The following is a 17987-nucleotide window of genomic DNA, read 5'->3' as shown; positions in this document are numbered from 1 at the left end:
CACAGGTTAATTATGCACTCATAAAGTAGAATAAAGTTTAACATAATTTCAGAAATTACTATACTTTCAAATCAGGATTGATCTTTTTAAAATGCTCAGATATTTACAGTGAAAGATCCAGTTTGACTGAAATTTAAGAAATACCTTAAAGATAATCAGTCCCAGGTGATATATTCATATATATACATTTTCAATCTATGCTGTCTGGAGTGAAATTTGTTATTACTTTGTACATCGACATAATAGAATTTGCTTTTGGTTGATGGCTCAGCTAGTTTTTGTATTTTAAAAAAATTTGTCTTCGAGAATATGGTTCTTTTCAGAGTTTTATTTTACTTTCTTTTCACGTGTGTGTTTTGGTTCAACAATGTTAGCTATTTTACTTACAGGTAAAATGTGAATGTAAAATCATGAATGTGTTTAAATTACACAACTCTCAGTACAAATAACCCATATATACAAAGATTGTCATGTTGCTGCTCTAGGTCATCATGATTAAAATCAACCTCAGTAAATGTGGAAGCACCCTTAAAACTTCTTCTCTGGATATAACTGGACATGAAAAGAACTAATAATTTTGGCCAATTGATTAGCAGTCAGGGTGCATTCAGCTGCAATTTTACAATAAACCCAACTGAAACTGGCTTCAACAGTTACAGTATTTAGTAAGTCACGTTACTGCAAATTCAGAGGTACCACAGTTCTAGCAATTATTAATTTTGTGGCTTAACAATTTCATCTCCAGGTATTTTTAGAATTTCTGCTATTGTTGCTTCCAGCCCAGGCTGTAAACTCACGGTCATGAGGTGGCTGCCCTAGCTCCAAGCATCATAACCTTACACAAAACCACTCAAAGGCCATACAGCAAATGTCTCAATTTTGTAACCCTGTCTAGGATTGAGAAAAGCCTTCTTACATTTCCCCCAGCTGGTGTTTCCTCTTTGGCCACAATGGCCTCATATTCTCATTTTTAAACCAATCATGGACAATTGGGAGTAACTTTCATGATTGGTTTAGAGTAATTAAGATTCATTCCCAAGACTAGAGAGAATTCAATTTCTCTTCAAGTCCGTGGTCATTGGGTACCTGAACAAAATAGATATTTTATCATCAAAGAAACAGAGGGGAAATGGCAATTGGGTGGACGTGTATCATACAGCGTGTGTTACAGCCATGTCGATAACAATTTTTTATTCCTTTTTGGCCCCTTGGAAAGAGATCTGAAGTGTTTCTGTGACTTTTTAGTAGATCTATTGTCTCCATTTTTCATTGTAAATAGGTACCATGATGAATTCCTCTGTACTTTTCATCCATGAGGTTGTTCTGTAACCATCTTCTCATACCTGGATTTGAAGGTTGCCCTTGAATATTGTTGGTTCTATGTCAAACCCAAGCATTTCTTGAGGGTTTTTCTTCTTGGCTTAAAAGCGTTGTGCCTTAGAGCTGAGACTTTATTAATAAAATAATAAATCATGAGTGTTGACATGGTAAGACATAGTGGTTAATAAAGGGAAATGACAATGATAATAGGAGCAATAATAGACAGTAGAGTGAAACAGCAAAATCAAGTGTGAGGCATGTGAAGAAAGAACAAAGCACAGGGCAGCAAAGTAGGTATACTAAATGGGTGGTGAGGAAAGGCCAGCAAGCATAGCTGTCGCTCATGCTCCCGTAACTGTGGGGCATGGATCAGAGCTACAGTAGCACTAGCTTTGAAATAATCCCTCTCCACACCTAGTACTGACACAGCCTTTGAATCTTGACATAGATATGAGGGAAGTTAGCAAAAGTCGAAACAAAATAAGAAACAACACAAGGAAATGAAACTAATCAAGAGAATCTTTAAAACAAGTTCATGGAGTTTTTTCCATTCAGTCAGAAAGATAAGAAGAGAGAGTGATTTTGTGACATCTAGAACTTTATGAACAGTTCCATTACTGGGTTTTGGATGAGGAACTTGAGTGCACATTGCAGCAGGTAATATTAAAGACAATTGTGACCGTCTTACGAAGAAGAAAGCATGCCAAGCTTTCCCACAGGTTACTGAGAAGCATATAGTTCCTCCCTCAACTAATCTACAGATGGGATGAAGTTTTTTAACTAGAAACTGATCATGGCTAATTTTTTGCTGACACCAAAAGTATGTATATGCTACACGACATTATATTTCTCCCTGTTCTTCCATTTCTTTCACCATGTTGCTGTATATAATAATTTACTTTCTCTTCATCCACTTATTCTAACTGAAGTAATAATGTGCTTCATGTTCACAATCTTGTTATTAACAGGGAGGAAGCTCTTTTTACATTACTGTTTTCTCTGGGGTATTACTATTTTGAGCTATTCTGAACATTGACCAATCCCAATCATATCAGTATAATTTTCTAAGACATTGATAAACAACTACTTTGAAAGTAACAAACACATATTTTGTAAATCTTTCCCCAAAAGAAATTTGAAAAGCTAAATGGCTTAAAGTTAACAGTTTTTCAGTGGCAAAGAAGTAGTTATTCTGGCTCAATATAGAGCAAACTACTCAGGAAACTTCATTCAAAGTGTGTCTTTGCCAGCAGTTTACTCAATAATGTGCATGTCATCTGGAGTTCTCAACATTTTTACCATCCTGCAACAGCAGTGACAGGAGAATATGCCTCAATCAAAATCAGGCTAAAAATTTGTTTCAATTCTGCATGTGAGCCAGGACCTTCAGTCTTTCTGGTCCATATTTGGTAGGGGACCAAATGTGGCCAGCCACAATGTAAAAAGTTTATTTTAGATCGTCCTACTTTATGCATGCACCAGTCCCTTTTCATATGGAAAGTTCATTTTTTTCCTATGAAAGAAGACATTAAATTAGTTTATTCCTTTTGCAGGTAATTTTTGAGGACATTGGGGAAAACGGAAGTAGGTATTCCCTTGAGGTAACTTATACAATAAAATATTTTGGCCCTCAATTTGACATAAGATGATGTTGTACATTGCTATACATAAGTCCCACTGAAACTTATGTTATAAACAACAATAGACACTCTTAGAAGAGTATACTTAGCTCCTTTTCAGTAGAGTTCTGAATTCTGGAGAAACATTCAACTGCATGTTTTCTGGCGATGAGATTTTCGATTCAGTCCCTGAGTGTATGCGGGTTTTAGTTTTGTTTGAAGTGTGCCTTTTTATGAAAATCATAGTGTTAGAATTCTCAAGATCCATGAAGTAAACACTGGCCAGTCTTCTGACTCAGTGAAATAATTGGTTTCCTTGGGATTTGCATACATGGGTTTGCCAAAGCCAATAGGAAAGTGTTTATGTGTACAAACGATGTTAGAAACAACTCAAGAACGCAACTGCCAGTGCAGAGGGAATCCATACCTTTTGTGGTCCTGCTCAACCCTGAATTGATCCATTTTAAAAATGACCTTCTGTCTTTTTCCTGAACACTTCAAAGATATTCATGTCAACATATGAAAACACTGTTGGCCGGGCATAGTGATTCATTCCTGTAATCCCACCACTTTGGAAGGCCAACGCGGGCAGATCACTTGAGATCAAGAGTTCGAGACCAGCCTGGCCAACATGGGGAAACTCTGTCTCAACCAAAATAAAAAGATTAGCCAGGTGTGGTAGTGCGTGCCTGTAATCCCAGCTACTCGGAAGGCTGAGGCAGGAGCATCATTTGAACCCAAGAGGCAGAGGTGGCAGTGAGCCGAGATCATGCCACTGCACTGCAGCCTAGGTAACAGAGTAAGACTGTCCTGTCAGAAAGAAATAAGGAAAGAAGGAAGGAAAAGAAAGAAAGAAAGAGAAAAGAAAACAAGGTTAATCATGAGTTTCCTTGAGTCTGTTGTGAATATGCCAATGTTTATTGATCACTTTGCAGCCCCTGATCTCTTTGTAAGAAGAATTATCTTTTGAGGGGGACTTTTTAATGAACTGTCACCATAACCTCATAAAACAGTCAATAAATGTGTAATTTGCTTTTTCTCTGATGCTTAATTTGTCTTTGATGCTTCTTAGAACACAGGTTTTCTGTTTTAATTTAGCTCATCATCAAGAGAGAATTCCAGGAAGCTTTAGGGCATTTTAATTTATTCCCAAAGAACATTTCATCATGTAGCTACTGGCTCTTTTTTTTTTTTTTCCCTCCACCAAGGGAATATAGATTGATTTTCCTCATTTCCCCTCTGACATCTTTGTAACAGGGTGAGTGACTCATCGCTCTGCTTGAAGTTAGTCTTGACGGACCTACCACTGGGCTCTGAGACAGAACTTTAAATGTGACTGATACTTCCCTGTGTTCAGGAGAGAAAAGGCAAACTTAGGGATTTTAAAATAAAAACATCTTTTTAAAAATAATGTATTTGTGCCTCCTCTAATCTTTTGCGGCTTGATGGTAAATGGATTCTCTCTTGCCAGCATCTACTGGATATTCTCCCAGAAGCCAAACTGCAGAATGGGAACTGGCTGCCTGTAGACAATGTTTCTGCTCATTGTCAAGTCTTAATTAACCACACAGTGGTTTGTTTTTGTTTGTTCTGTAGAAGAAAATTCTTTTTCATTTCTGTCCATATAAAGAATTTACTTTTTAGGAAACAAACATAGTTGTGCATTATTTTCTTGAATATAAAACTTAGACATGTTTACTTTCCTTCTGGGCAATACCAGGGCATTGGAACAATGTTAATTCCACTGGTCCCTCATCAATTTCCTTTTGAAATTTAATCCAATAGACTCTTAAACACATAAGACATTATTATTCTATGGTATGATGATGGTTCATTTAGATATGTCTACATATTCACAACCTTCTCTGTGGAACATTCTTTCTTGTATCCTCTGCCCATTTGGGATCATCGTCTTATACTTCCTCTAGAAGTGCCATTCATGCAGTGTACTGGTAGTAAATTCTTTGGGATCTTTATTTTTGTTTTTGTGCAAAGATGTCTTTATTTGTTTAATGTATTAGTAGATAAAAATCCACATTTCCTCCATTCCAGAATGTTATTTTCACTGAATATAAAATTTTGCATTGGTGGTTATTTTCCTTTAGCACACTGAAGATAAAATTCCACCGCCCTCTAGCATCTATTGTTGCTGTTGAGAAGTTAACTGTTAGTCTTAAGGCAGTTCTTTCGATAATAATTTGTTCTCCCCACCCCCACCAACTGCATTTAGGATTTTCTTCTCATATTTTGTGCAGGTTTTCTATAATGTATCTAAATATGTGTTTGAGGTGACTAGATGGATCACTTTCCTCAGTTCTGCAAAAACTCTATCATGAAAGCAAATATTGTGCTTCTGATTTTTCTTCTAAGATTCCATATATATTTGCATATAAAATGAAATGAAACTTTTTACTCCATCTCCTCTGTCACTGAACTGTTTTTAGTATTTTCCATCCTTTGTCTTTCTGTACTGCTCTGTGCGCAATTTTTTATTTCTGACCCTTTTTCTAATGTGCCAATTCTTTGTTTAAGCTGCTATTCTCTACAACCACTGAGTGTTTAATTTCAGGTTTTATATTTTATTTTCAGCTGTTCTACTTGGTTTATTTTCAAATCTATAATCTGTGTTTCCTAACTTGTTGCAAGAAGGTGTTCTGTGAGATTCCTTACTCTGGGAAAGCCTCAGCTCTTAAATGTAGGTTCCTCACCCTTGAAGGCTATCAAAGGATGAACTCAAAATTTTCATCATGAGAAAAAGCCTATTAGGGTAAAAGCATCTTCCTTGCTTATTAAGTGTCTAGGTTCAATGTCCCCTTCAGTTTGACCCTGATCATTAAATTGTTGTAGTTCTTTGAGTCTTTAAAGATAGTTTTCATGGCCAGTCATGGTGGCTTATGTCTGTAATCCCAGCACTTTGGGAGGCCAAGGCAGCAGGATCACTTGAGGTCAGGAGTTTGAGACCAGCCTGACCAACATGGTGAAACCCTGACTCTACTTAAAAAAAAAAATACAAAATTAGCCAGGCATGGTGGTGTGCACCTGTACTCCCAGATGCTCTAGAGGCTGAGGGAGGAGAATTGCTTGAACCTGGGAGGTGGAGGCTGCAGTGAGCAGAGATCATGCCACTGCCCTCCAGCCTGTGTGATAGTGCAAGACTCCATCTCAAAAAAAAAAAAAAAAAAAAATAAAAAAAAAAAAAAAAAAAAAAAAAAAAAAAAGTTTAAGTATCAAACTTAGCCTCTTAATTGTTTTCAGTGGAAAGGATGGTCCAAATAACCTAACTAACCATTACCAGAAAAAGAAAGTCCCCACACTATGTTTCTAAAATTTTTGAATTAGTTAACATCTGTATCACTCAGGATTCAACTAGAGAAACAGAGCCAGTAGAATATTGTATATGTGTGACAGTAATTGACTTATGCGATTCTGGTGGCCTGCTATCTGCCTCCTTCCCAAGGCTGTCTCCCTTTTTAACAATGGACCCTGACAGGCAGGCAGGAAGGGAAAATTACAAGTAGGCTTGGTGCAGAAGCTAAGCCTCTTTGTCACGGAGTTGAACATACACACACACACACACACACACACACACACACCCAGCCCAGGAGTCAGACAACTAAAGGAAGACCCAAAGGGCAGGGGAAATGATTGCAGACTCAACTGCTGCTTCCCATCAACCAGACACATAAATCAACAGATCAGCAACAATACCTGAGTGTTACACAATGGCTGCTGCCTCCCTTATCAAGCTCTCCAATTCTCAGAAGAATCTCCATGGAACCCACAATAAGTGGAAACATATAGAAAAGGAACTCTGGGAAATATAGTTTGGCTGAGACAGTTGGCACAATAAAACACATCACACTGTTGTGTAAAAATCAGAAAATGTTTTATTTCAAAGATACTCAGTGTCTCTTGAAAAATTAGATTCTAAGATTATAATAGAAACATGCAAAAAATTTCTAAAGCTAAGAAGAGGCTGTCCCTTAGGGCTGAATGGTACTCCAGAGGCTGTTTAATAGATTTCTATTGTCTATTGGCCCCTATAAGGCAGCCGAGTTTGAAATTTAAACAAAAGTTATAACTTAAATTCACATGGATGCCGTTGATTTCTCCCCTTTTTCTTCACCATATCAACTTTATTTCTCCTCCTTTGTCCGTATTTTTCTTTCCTGAGGATGAGAAAATGTGGACATAGGGTGATATTGGATAGAGGGCAGAGGTTCAGAAGAGAATCTTCCCCACCTGCTGTGTAGGGGCTACATGTCGGCGGAGTTCAGAGCCTTCCCAGCAAACAGTGATTTTAACACCAGGAATAGGATGAAGTGGACTTTACCACATTGGCTTTCATCTGCCCACCTGCCATACATGAAGGGTCCACACCCTTGGATGGAAAACCTTTGGGGCGTATTTCCACTTCTACTTCTGTGTGCCTGTCATTGGGCATGATTTCTATGAATTTTGCTAATACTTATTAGTTTTTTTGATACTCAGTGTATCTCTTTTTTTTAAAAGCCCTGTTTTGATATAGCTAGGATAGTGAAAATTGTCAAACACACACACATCTCAAACAATTTAAAACGAATGATGTAAAAGTTTAATTGATTTCCAGAAACCATTACCTGATCTAACTATGACCTTCAATATTTTAAAGGGAAATGAAGGCCAACCTCAAACCAAGAGAAATACTGTCATCCTTTGGTATCTATGGATGATTGGTTCCAGGACTCCCCTCAGATACCAAAATCCACAGATGCTCAAGTGGAAATCCTTTATATAGCATTGTATAGTATTTGCACATAACCTATGCACATTCTCCCATGTACTTTTTCATTTCTAGGTTATTTATAATGCCTAATACAAAGTAAGTTCTATTTAAATAGTTGTCATACTGTATTGTTTAGGGAATAATATCAAGAAAAAAAGTCTGTACCTGTTCAGTAGAGACACAACCATCCACTTAACGTTTTTTCTAAATAGTTTTGATCCAAAAGTGGTTGAATTCACAAATGTGGAACCCATGGATATGAAGGGATGACTGTATTTACCTACAGAAAATCCGAAGGGGAAATCTAGGTGCTTTGAAATATTTGATGATGAAATACTTGGAGATGAGAGAAAAAGCTATTACATGAGGGCAAACGCAGGAATACTGTGTGGAAGAAAATAATGAAGAAAGCTTTCCTTCCAAATAGGAAAGCAGTTGCTAAGCGCAGGATTACATTATCTGTTTTCCATGTATTATAGCTAAGGCCATATTCGTGCAACAAATTTCACTACTTGAGAGTACTGTTTATCAATTTTCTGTCAACAGAAATCAACAGACACAAGTGTTCTGTGTTTATTATAATCATTAGTTGAGGTTAATCTTTGAATTTAACAAGGAGATGTTTGAATTTCCTAAAATAATATTTTCAGATTTTAAAGAGTCACACACACCCATATATACAATAACACACATTTATATACACACACAAACAACTTTATACAATGGAAAGACGCTTATCAGATGAACCATTTTGGCATAAAAATGGATTTTGCCCGAACTAATTATGCTAGTATATGAAAATTCCTGTCAAAGAGAGTAGCCAGCAGCATGTATGTGTGTCAGGTACACAAGAGAGAATAGAAAATGCATTGTCTTCTATCTTTGGCTGAGAAAGATTTGTTTCCTTTTTCTTTGCACCTTACATATTATCCAAAAAAGAAAAAATTCACTCAGGTTTTGCAAAATACACAATGAGTTGTTACAATTCTTAAATTTCTTATTGGGTCTGTGTTCTAGGTGGAACAAAAAAAAAAAAACCCTAGAACTTGAAAAAAATATTGTAAAGCAGTCAAGACACCTTTATAATCGTTGAGTATCAACTGCACTGCAATCACCTTAGTTAAAGCCACCATCGTCTCTCCCTGGATTTCTAAGTAGCCTCCAAACTTCCTTCCTGCTGCCACATGTATGCCCTCAAAATCTATTCCCAACATGTCAGCCAGAGGCATCCTTTTAGAACACAAGTTAAATCAGCTTGTTCCTCTGTTGAAGACGCTTCAGTGGCTCCCAACACCCTCAGAATAAAACCTTAAAAGTCTGGCATGGTCTAACTCCACTGTTGCTTGCATGTTTTCTGTCTTTCCTCCTTGATACATTCTCTGCTCAGGCCACACTGGGCTCCTTGCTAGGTCCCAACAAGACAGGTGAATCCCACCTTGAGCCATTGTATGAACTGTTTCCTCATTTCCCAAGTGTCTGTTTTGGCAGCTCTCCCTTGTCTTTCAAATGTTTGTTCAAATATGTCAAAGAGGCTTTCCATACCACTTCATTAAAATGTACAACCCCCTCCAGCACTCTCCCATCCCTGCCATCCCCTCTCCTGTTTATTCTGCTGTGTTTTCTCTTTTTCATAGCATGTATCACCTTCTCTCATTCAGTCACACCTTCCTTTCCTAAGTGTGTCCTTCAGTGCTGCCCCACCCATCAGTAAGCTCCATAGGGGCAGGGGCTTTGTTGCTTCGTTCCCTGATGCTCTTGAGTTCCGGATACCCAAGAACATTGCCTGGCATATAGCTAGTGTTCAATAAGTATTTTTTGAATGCATGATATATATAGAGGGCTAACAACATTGACTTTGTATGTTAAAAAATAGTTCTGGCTCTTTGGGGAGAGAAAAGTAGTGTCTTTAAGCCCAGACTCCTTGGACTGTGTTGTTGACTGATCAAACAGCTATCAATCATTCATCACCATCTTTTCTCAGGTTTCTTGATGGTAGTGGTATTTTGTGGAGAATATCTCAAAAGTAACAGTTGTGATCATTTTTAACATCTAACTCTTACAGAGAGTGGGGAAGGCCAAGGAGAACTCTATGCCAATTCCATTGCATTTGTGGGAGGCCAGGTGCCATGCCACACTGGGGATGTTGGAGCAGATAAAGGCAAACAGAAGAGATAAATCTGTATTCTAGAAGGCATTCCAAGAGATGTCCCAGACAAATAAATTGAAACACCAGGTGACTTAGAAATCAATTTCATTGCCACAAAAATGACAGCCTCCCTTTTTTTCCACACAGGGGGAAGGTTCCTCCTCATTCTTGTCGGAAACTTGCCATGAGGATCCCTCTGTTTCCCCCAACTTTACTCCCCCCAACCCTCAAGCTCTCAAGTGGTGACCACCGTCCTTCCGGCCAGGTAGGACTGGATGGGAGGGGTCGCTTTTGAGAGAAGGGTGGTGTGTAGCCATCCGGTTTTCAGGCATCACGGACTTGCATCTTTGTCCTTCATCCTCCCTTTCTATACGTTCCCATCTTTTTTTCCTGCTAAAATTCCCAGTCACACCCATGATCCTTTGCTCATCCTCTCTGCCTTCCTCTGGTATTAATTTTTCTGTCATTGTGCTCTCTCTTCCTGACATAAATACCATTCTTCCATATTGTCTTCTTCCTCTTTCTCCTTTTTGTTTCTCTATTGGCAAAAGTGGCTTCCTTTTTCATCCGGATTTTTCTCTCTTACACTCAGACTGTTATTCTCCCTTTTGAAACATTATTTTTCCATTTCTGCTTCTCACTACACTGCTTTCCTGCAGTCCTATTATCTTAAAATCCAGTGGGATGGAGTTAACTCTCAAGAAGTCTTTTTCAATCCACTCCACTCAACTTACCACAACCCTCCTTTTGGAAGTCTGGCAAAATTTATCTTATTCCCACATGATATTTTGAGTGAATGGGGACAGCTTGCAATATCCTGATTCTCTAGAAGCAAGAGTTCTTGGAAATATCTCACTAATAGGGATGCTTGGGCCAGGAGCTCTTTGTTGTAGCAAATTTCACCTTAAAAATCAGAACAGAAGGTTAACTTACCGAAGGAGATGCATCATGAAAACTATTATATTCCCTTCACTGATAAGAAAACTGACATAAGCCATTCTAAAGAGTGTGTTTTTTGTAGAGAAAAGAAGCATTCTTGTGATTATAAATACGGCAAACTGGCTTATACTGTTTTTTTTTTTCTTCAAGTATTTGTCAATCTGTGAAATAATGCAGTTTAAAAACATGTTGAAGAATTACTGAAAATAATTCTTTACTGAGAAAGAGGTATAAGTTCTTCCTTTTCCTCCACATCAGTTGTTGCTCTGGATCACTGCTTTTCAGACCTTAGTGGGTATCTGAATTACTTGGACATCCTGTTAAATTACAGACACCAGTCTAGGATGTCCAAGTAGGGCCTGAAAGTTTGCCTTTCTAAGTAGCTCCCAAGGGATGTCGATGCTGCCACAGTTCCAGGGAGCACATTTTACCTGGCAAAGATCTAGTACATTCCTACCTCCTGGCTTAAGCACCTGGAAGAAACTTGAAGCCACCTTCTTGGTGTTTTAATGTATTTTAACTTTTTGACCCAATCACAAGCCTGGGCCTTTGATTTTTTTTAATTTTCTACTGCCTGTAACACAAGAAACAGAGACACAGGGAATGCTATGTCAGAACAAAGTCACAACATGGCTGTGAATTCTGTTCATGTCCTCTCGACAGTGATAACTTTGTTTCTGTGTGACCTTGTGATAAAGCCCACATTGGAAGATGGGTAGAGGAGGGACACATAATATCAATTTCCGGCTTCTACAGGAAGGCATCAGGGAGACCTTGAAATGCCTTCTTCACTTGGATATAAATGTTAAGACTATCTTTTAAAACATCAATGGTGAGCATCACTGGATTTTTGTTGTTGTTGTTGTTATTGTGACTGTTACACTTGTTACTGCCCTGGTAGTTTTTTTGTTTTTTGCTTTTGTTTTTTTGAGGTGGAGTTTACTCTTGTTGCCCAGGCTGGAGTGCAATGGCACAATCTCGGCTCAGCACAACCTCTGCCTCCAGGGTTCAAGCAATTCTCCTGCCTCGGCCTCCCAAGTAGCTGGGATTACAGGCATGCACCACCACGCCTGGCTCATTTTGTATTGTTAGTAGAGACAAGTTTTCTCCATGTTGGTCAGGCTGTTCCCAAACTCCCAACCTCAGGTGATCCGCCTGCCTCAGCTTTCCAAAGTGCTGGGATTATAGGTGTGAGCCACTGCACCTGGCCTACTGCCCTGGTAGTTTTTAAAGCTATTGTGAAACATCTAATACCACAAGTAGAATATCATATTTTCTCAGGGGATGCAAATAACAGCTGAGGAGCTAAGAACACATGGCTTGGGTTTTATTTTTCAAAACAAATGCAATAGAGATAAAAATGCTACTTTGTGGCTGTGCTCTCTCAGGCTTGCAATGGCCTGTTTGCAACTTGTAGTCCCTTTAGAATGTCAACTGAGATACCCACTGGGTAAAAATATTTATTTTAAAAAAGAGGCAAATATCCCAATAATACCTAGACTTCAAAAATTTAATCATATAGTTAGTTTGGTCCCTTAGCTTTCCACATATAAAAGATGACATAAAAATAAATGTTTCACACTTTTCATGTCAAAGTAGGTCTCATTGCTAAAGCAGAAAAAGAAAATCCCATTATAGTAATTTATATTTAAAAACAGAATAAAATGTTATTGTATAATAGTGTATGGAAAATAAATTTTTATACCAATTTTAATTCCTCCAAATGTTTTTTCCAATCTTGTTCTTAAACATCTTCATTCATACACTACAGCTGAAAACAAAATGTTGAATAAAAAGTAATAGTGCAAAAGGCTCATGCCTGTAATCTCAGCACTTTGGGAGGCCAAGGCAGGTATATCACCTTAAGTCGGGAGTTTGAGACCAGCCTGACCAAAATGGTGAAAACCCGTCTCTACTAAAAATACAAAAAATTAGTTAGGCGTGGTGTCGGGTGGCTGTAGTTCCAGCTACTCGAGAAGTTGAGGCTGAGGCTGAGGTGAGGCAGGAGAATCCTTTGAACCCGGGAGTGGGGACACTGCAGTGAGCTGAGGTCGCGCCATTGCCCTGCAGCCTGGGCAACAAGAGCAAAAATCCGTCTCAAAAATAATAATAATAATAATAATAAACCCAAGGAATAGTACATAAAGCTATTACATATTTGCCAAAAGATAATGTTTTCGTATTATGATAGATTGGTCCCTAGACTAATCATCACATAAATAGTTGGAATTTTACATTTTTAAATTTGTGCATGCAAATCTTCATTGGTGAAAAAATATATTCCTTGTTAATATATTATTAGCTAGATGTTAATAGGTGACGCTAAGTAGGTGAGTTATACTTTTAACCATGGTAACCCATTTTTTAAATAGCTATAAATCACTGTAGAGCAAGATATAAAATAAACAAAAAAGATGTTTGTTCATTTTATGTATGTATAAGCCTTTACATAAAGAGCTATAGAATGACCAATCTCTAAAAACACTAATGAAATATTGGAAAATTATAAATAAATGCCAAGTAATTATTAATGCCTGCTTTATTCTAGGATATGCCAATTTCAATAGGAAGCACAAAAGAACAGAAAAGATACTTCCTACATGCTTTAAAATAATAAAAGGCAGTTTAAGGTCATAGAAAGGCATTAAAATATTTTTCTGACAAATAATAAAAATAACAATTAGCATTTATGGAGCAGTTAATGCATCATCAAACACCTTTAAAGCACATATAACATGTATTATCTTCTTCTTCTTACCATTGTACATTTGGGAAAACAAAGGTTCAAAAAGGTTAATGAACTTTACTAAGGTCAGACAAGAAGTCCCAGACCTTGGACACATCATGTGTATTGTGCCCTTCAGCTTTCTTAGCAAATGTCTGAAGCTAAGATTTTGTGATCTAGATATCAGAATAGGCGGCTTATCTTTCTCATGTTGACATGGAAAAGCAAGCAATAAGGGTATAACATCTGTGCCTCACTATACTTATCTGTAAAATGGTAAGATGACTAGCCTCTTTGTTAAAGAAGTATATCTCTTTGAGCAGCCAGAAGGGATACGCACCACACATGTGTACCAAACACTGTTTCATTGCCAGTGGCATACCCAACTTCCACAAGATCATGGCCTTGTGATCCTTCTTTCATACTATACAACAGAGGAGTTAGGGTACACAGTGGGCTTTGCAACGGGTCTGCTTTCATTTGTTAAGCAATTGTTTTTCATTTGGATTTCATTTATTTATTGAAATATTTGAGAGGCCCTAGTACTTACCCTGAGAATGCTAGGAATTCTAAAGGAACATATTGGAAGAGAAACATCTCCTTTTAGGTTGTGTTTTAAGTTTCAGTCATAGCACAGAAAGGGGCTTCTTCAGAACCAGTGATAAATCACCCTCTTCTTTTCCTCTGCAGTTAGATCCAGGGGGCCTGCTTTGGGCTAAATTATGAAAGATGTAAGCAGGAAATAAAGAGATTTTTCTGAAAGTAAAAATATCTAAATACCTAAATAGATCCCTGAGGGATATTGTGTGCCTCTTTGAAGATCTTTACATGCGGAGACAAAGGTGTCTACCAGCAGAGGGTTGCATATGACTGAGTGACCTTTTTCTGATCTTCTTTGAGTCCGTGAAGGATGTGATTAATTAAAGTCAGAAGTTTGTCACTAAAATAATAGTTATGAGATCCAGAGACTTGAAGGTGTTGGAGGACTCATTAAGTAGTTGCATAAATATCATGCCGAAAGATTTAATGAGACCATAGGGTCACTTATAGAACAATGGAGCAGAGATGGCCTAGAAAAAATAAATTAGAATCAATATTGTGCTTCCGAATTAACAGCTATAGATTGCTATATTAACACCTGCGAGATGAATTCTATAATTATATCTTAATGATGCATATTGATGTCCTTGTCATGGGAAAAATAAAAATTGCTCACATTTAGTATTTTACTTATCAATAATCAATTTATATGTGTGTGCTTATTTCTGTGGCACCTGGGAACCATGAATGCTTTAAGTAGCTACAATTAAGTGAATAGTGTTTTTTTCTTCTTTTAATTCAACCAATAGTTATTGAATGCCTACTACATAGCAGACATTGGGCTAAGTATTCGGATAAAACACAGATACTCGCTTTCCCCCACTTCAAGTCAATTATAGTATAGTGCTATCCAGTATACTTTTCTGCAGTGATGGAAATTTTCCGTGTCGCAGTGTCCAATGCAGGAGCCACTAGCCACAAGTAGTTATTAACCATCTGAAATGTGGCTGATGCAACTAAGGAGTTGAATTTTTAATTTTATTTTAACTTTTTAACTGTTCATATGTAAATGTAAATATAAACAGCCACAGGCTTAATCTTAATTTCTAATGTGTAATCTGAAGTTGTATTAAAAAGGATTGCACTGGGACAAAAGACTGTTCATCATTATAATAGAGCTGTTCACATGGGAGGAAAGGCAGACACAAAATTGGCTGACACAGAGCTGGCGGTCATTGAGCTGAGACTTAGAGGAGCAGATAGGAAGGACTTCCTCATGACGATGTGAAAAAGCCTGAGATGCGAATATCATGTTATGCTTGTGGAACTGTATGTAATTTCATTATTTACATGTTGTGTCACTCTGCTCAGCTTCCATAACAAAATATCACAGACGGGGTGGCTTCAGCAACAGAAATTTATTTTTTCACAGTTCTGGAGTCTGGAAGCCTAAGATCAAGGTGTCTGCAAGATGACTTTCTGGGAAGGCTTCTCCTCTGGGCAGACAGTGGCTTTTTGCCATGTCCTCATATGGCCTTTCTGTGCACACTCAGAGAGAGAGAGAGAGAGAGAGAGAGAGCGCGAGCGAGCGCGCATGCTCTGGCACTTTCTCCTTTTCTTATAAGAACACCAGCCCCATCAGATTAGGGACCCACTAGTATGAGCTCATTTAACCTTAATTACTTCATTAAAGATCCTGTCTCCAAACATAGTCACATTGAGGGTTAGAGCTTCGATATATGAATTTGGGGGAGACACAGTTCAGTCCGTAAAGGAAGTATATCTCCCACACATAGCTCACACAAATTCTATAGAAAACTATCATCTATCTACCTAGGATCACGTGATTTTAATCACTGCTTTTGATTTGCATAGTGATAGATAATTCAGGACTCTAGAATATTAATAAGTATAAAAAATACCTAAATCAGAGTATCCACCTCACAGAACTCGAATGTAATTAAATATTGCTTAAGCAAATACTAATTTTCCTTCATTCTTTGAGGACAAACCAATGGTGAGCTGAAGCTTACTATCTAAGCTCACAAGAGTTGATTTTTAAATTGTTCAGGGATTTTGTGACCTGGTTATTAAACACAACCATTACTACAAATTAAATTATATAAATTTCCAATGAAATAAATTTATTTTATAAAATGTAACAAATACTCATAGCTCATCATTTACCATTTTTTTCCTAGAGCTTCGTCGAAGCAATTTTTAGTTGTTGTTTTGTTTTCTTTTCTTTTGCTTTTTCAGACAGGTTCTCACTCTGTTGCCCGGGCTGGAGTGCAGTGATACGATCATGGCTCACTGCAGCCTCCATCTCCCGAGGTCAGCTCAACCGATCCTCCCACATCAGCTTCCCAAGGACCTGGGAATACAGGCTTGCCACCACACTTGGCTGATTTTTTTATTTTTAGTTTTGCAGAGGTGGAGTTTTACCATATTGCCCAGGCTGATCTTGAACTCCTGAGGTCAAAGCGATCGTCCCGCCTCAGCCTCCCAAAGTGCTCGGATTACAGGCATGAGCCACTGTGCCCGGGTCACTTACAAATATTTTAATACCTCTCACTATTGCCTGTGCTCTAGAGGTACTTTGCATCTTTACATCTACTACACACCATCGGTAGTTGTGGCTATAACAGTCTACTTCTGTACTCCTCCTCCCATCTCCTTATTCAAGGTCCCCACTTTGGTAGTTTGAGACTGGCTCTGGGCAAGTATTTACACACCACTGAAATCAACAAACTCTAAAATTGGGCCCTTTCATTTTCCAGGAGAGCCATGTATTAATCATTTACCAGCACACCACTGGCACACACCTTACCCTGTTTCATGGTACAGGGTTTTCCCAGTATTTATCTGGAGTTCCTGTTGCAGCTTTCTGTGGCTGAAACATTATTACCCGCCCTTTAAAAACAAAATGAACCTTTTTCCTGAAATAGATTACCTGTTTTTAAGCTTGTTTCTGTTTCCTACACCAGAGAGAGCCTGGACTATTCTGTTGATCTATGCACTTTCAGGCCCTCGGTATAAAATGTTTTAAGGACAACAGAAAAGTCCCCTAAAACTTAAACCTAGCATTGGCAACATTTTTCTAGCCCCCTCAGCAATGTCTTCTACCTGAAAACTGCCTTAGCTATAACATAACACGCCTCCCCCTGCTAGTACTAGCTCACAGCTAAAACTGAGCATAACACATGACTCTGTTTTACAGGGGCCACTTTTTTTCCTTTAAAAGTTTTATGTAGCAGTAAGTGAAATAGAAGAGATTCTAGGGTAAACAGCAGTTTCCAGATTCAGTGTTATTTTCTGCAGGAGACATTTCTCTCCAATGTTGCCCCTTCACACCATCCTCAAACAAGTAGAAATTTGCTCAGACTTTGAAAATGTAATACCATCTGGCAGCACTCACATTCAACCCTTTATTAAAACTACAATTATATCACACATGTGAGATCTAAAATTCAAGGCTCCAGAAGTTAAAGCGATATGTCCAAGGTTACATGCAAAATACTCGAGAGTACTCAATTTCCTGCCCTGGCCTTTCACTTCAGTTTTACAACGAAGTTATGATTTCTTTTACCATCATAACATTTTGGGGGCTGGTATGAGGGTGAGTATAGGAGAAGGAATTCAAGCAGAAAAGGTAAAGTAATTTAACGTTTTCACCCTTTATCCAAGTGAAACTTATGTGCCCCAAAATTTGAGAATCATGAATTTAGATTGCATAAGAATGGATAAAGGCCGGGCGCGGTGGCTCAAGCCTGTAATCCCAGCACTTTGGGAGGCCGAGGCAGGTGGATCACGAGGTCAAGAGATCGAGACCACCCTGGTCAACACGGTGAAACCCCGTCTCTACTAAAAATACAAAAAATTAGCTGGGCATGGTGGTGCATGCCTGTAATCCCAGCTACTCAGGAGGCTGAG

The 17987-nt window shown here is 38.2% G+C and overlaps 1 protein-coding gene across 2 annotated transcripts in view; it reads left to right on the top strand.

The window, feature by feature from the left end:
- PLCB1 (phospholipase C beta 1) overlaps positions 1 to 17987 on the top strand; it is a 731248-nt gene that overhangs the window by 641876 nt on the left and 71385 nt on the right. The window contains exon 32 of one of the 2 annotated variants that reach the window (XM_017523922.2): positions 9998 to 10115. The exons of the other annotated variant lie outside the window; for it this stretch is intronic. Within the exon in view, the coding sequence (XP_017379411.1) occupies positions 9998 to 10096 (99 nt within the window). The 3' untranslated portion in view covers positions 10097 to 10115. The remainder of the gene's footprint in view (positions 1 to 9997; positions 10116 to 17987) is intronic. 2 annotated transcript variants of the gene reach the window in all.

The sequence above is a fragment of the Cebus imitator genome, unplaced genomic scaffold, assembly GCF_001604975.1.
Source record: "Cebus imitator isolate Cc_AM_T3 unplaced genomic scaffold, Cebus_imitator-1.0 Scaffold31, whole genome shotgun sequence".
In the NCBI taxonomy this organism is placed as follows: Eukaryota; Metazoa; Chordata; class Mammalia; order Primates; family Cebidae; genus Cebus; species Cebus imitator.
This window is presented reverse-complemented; position numbering and strand designations above follow the sequence as displayed.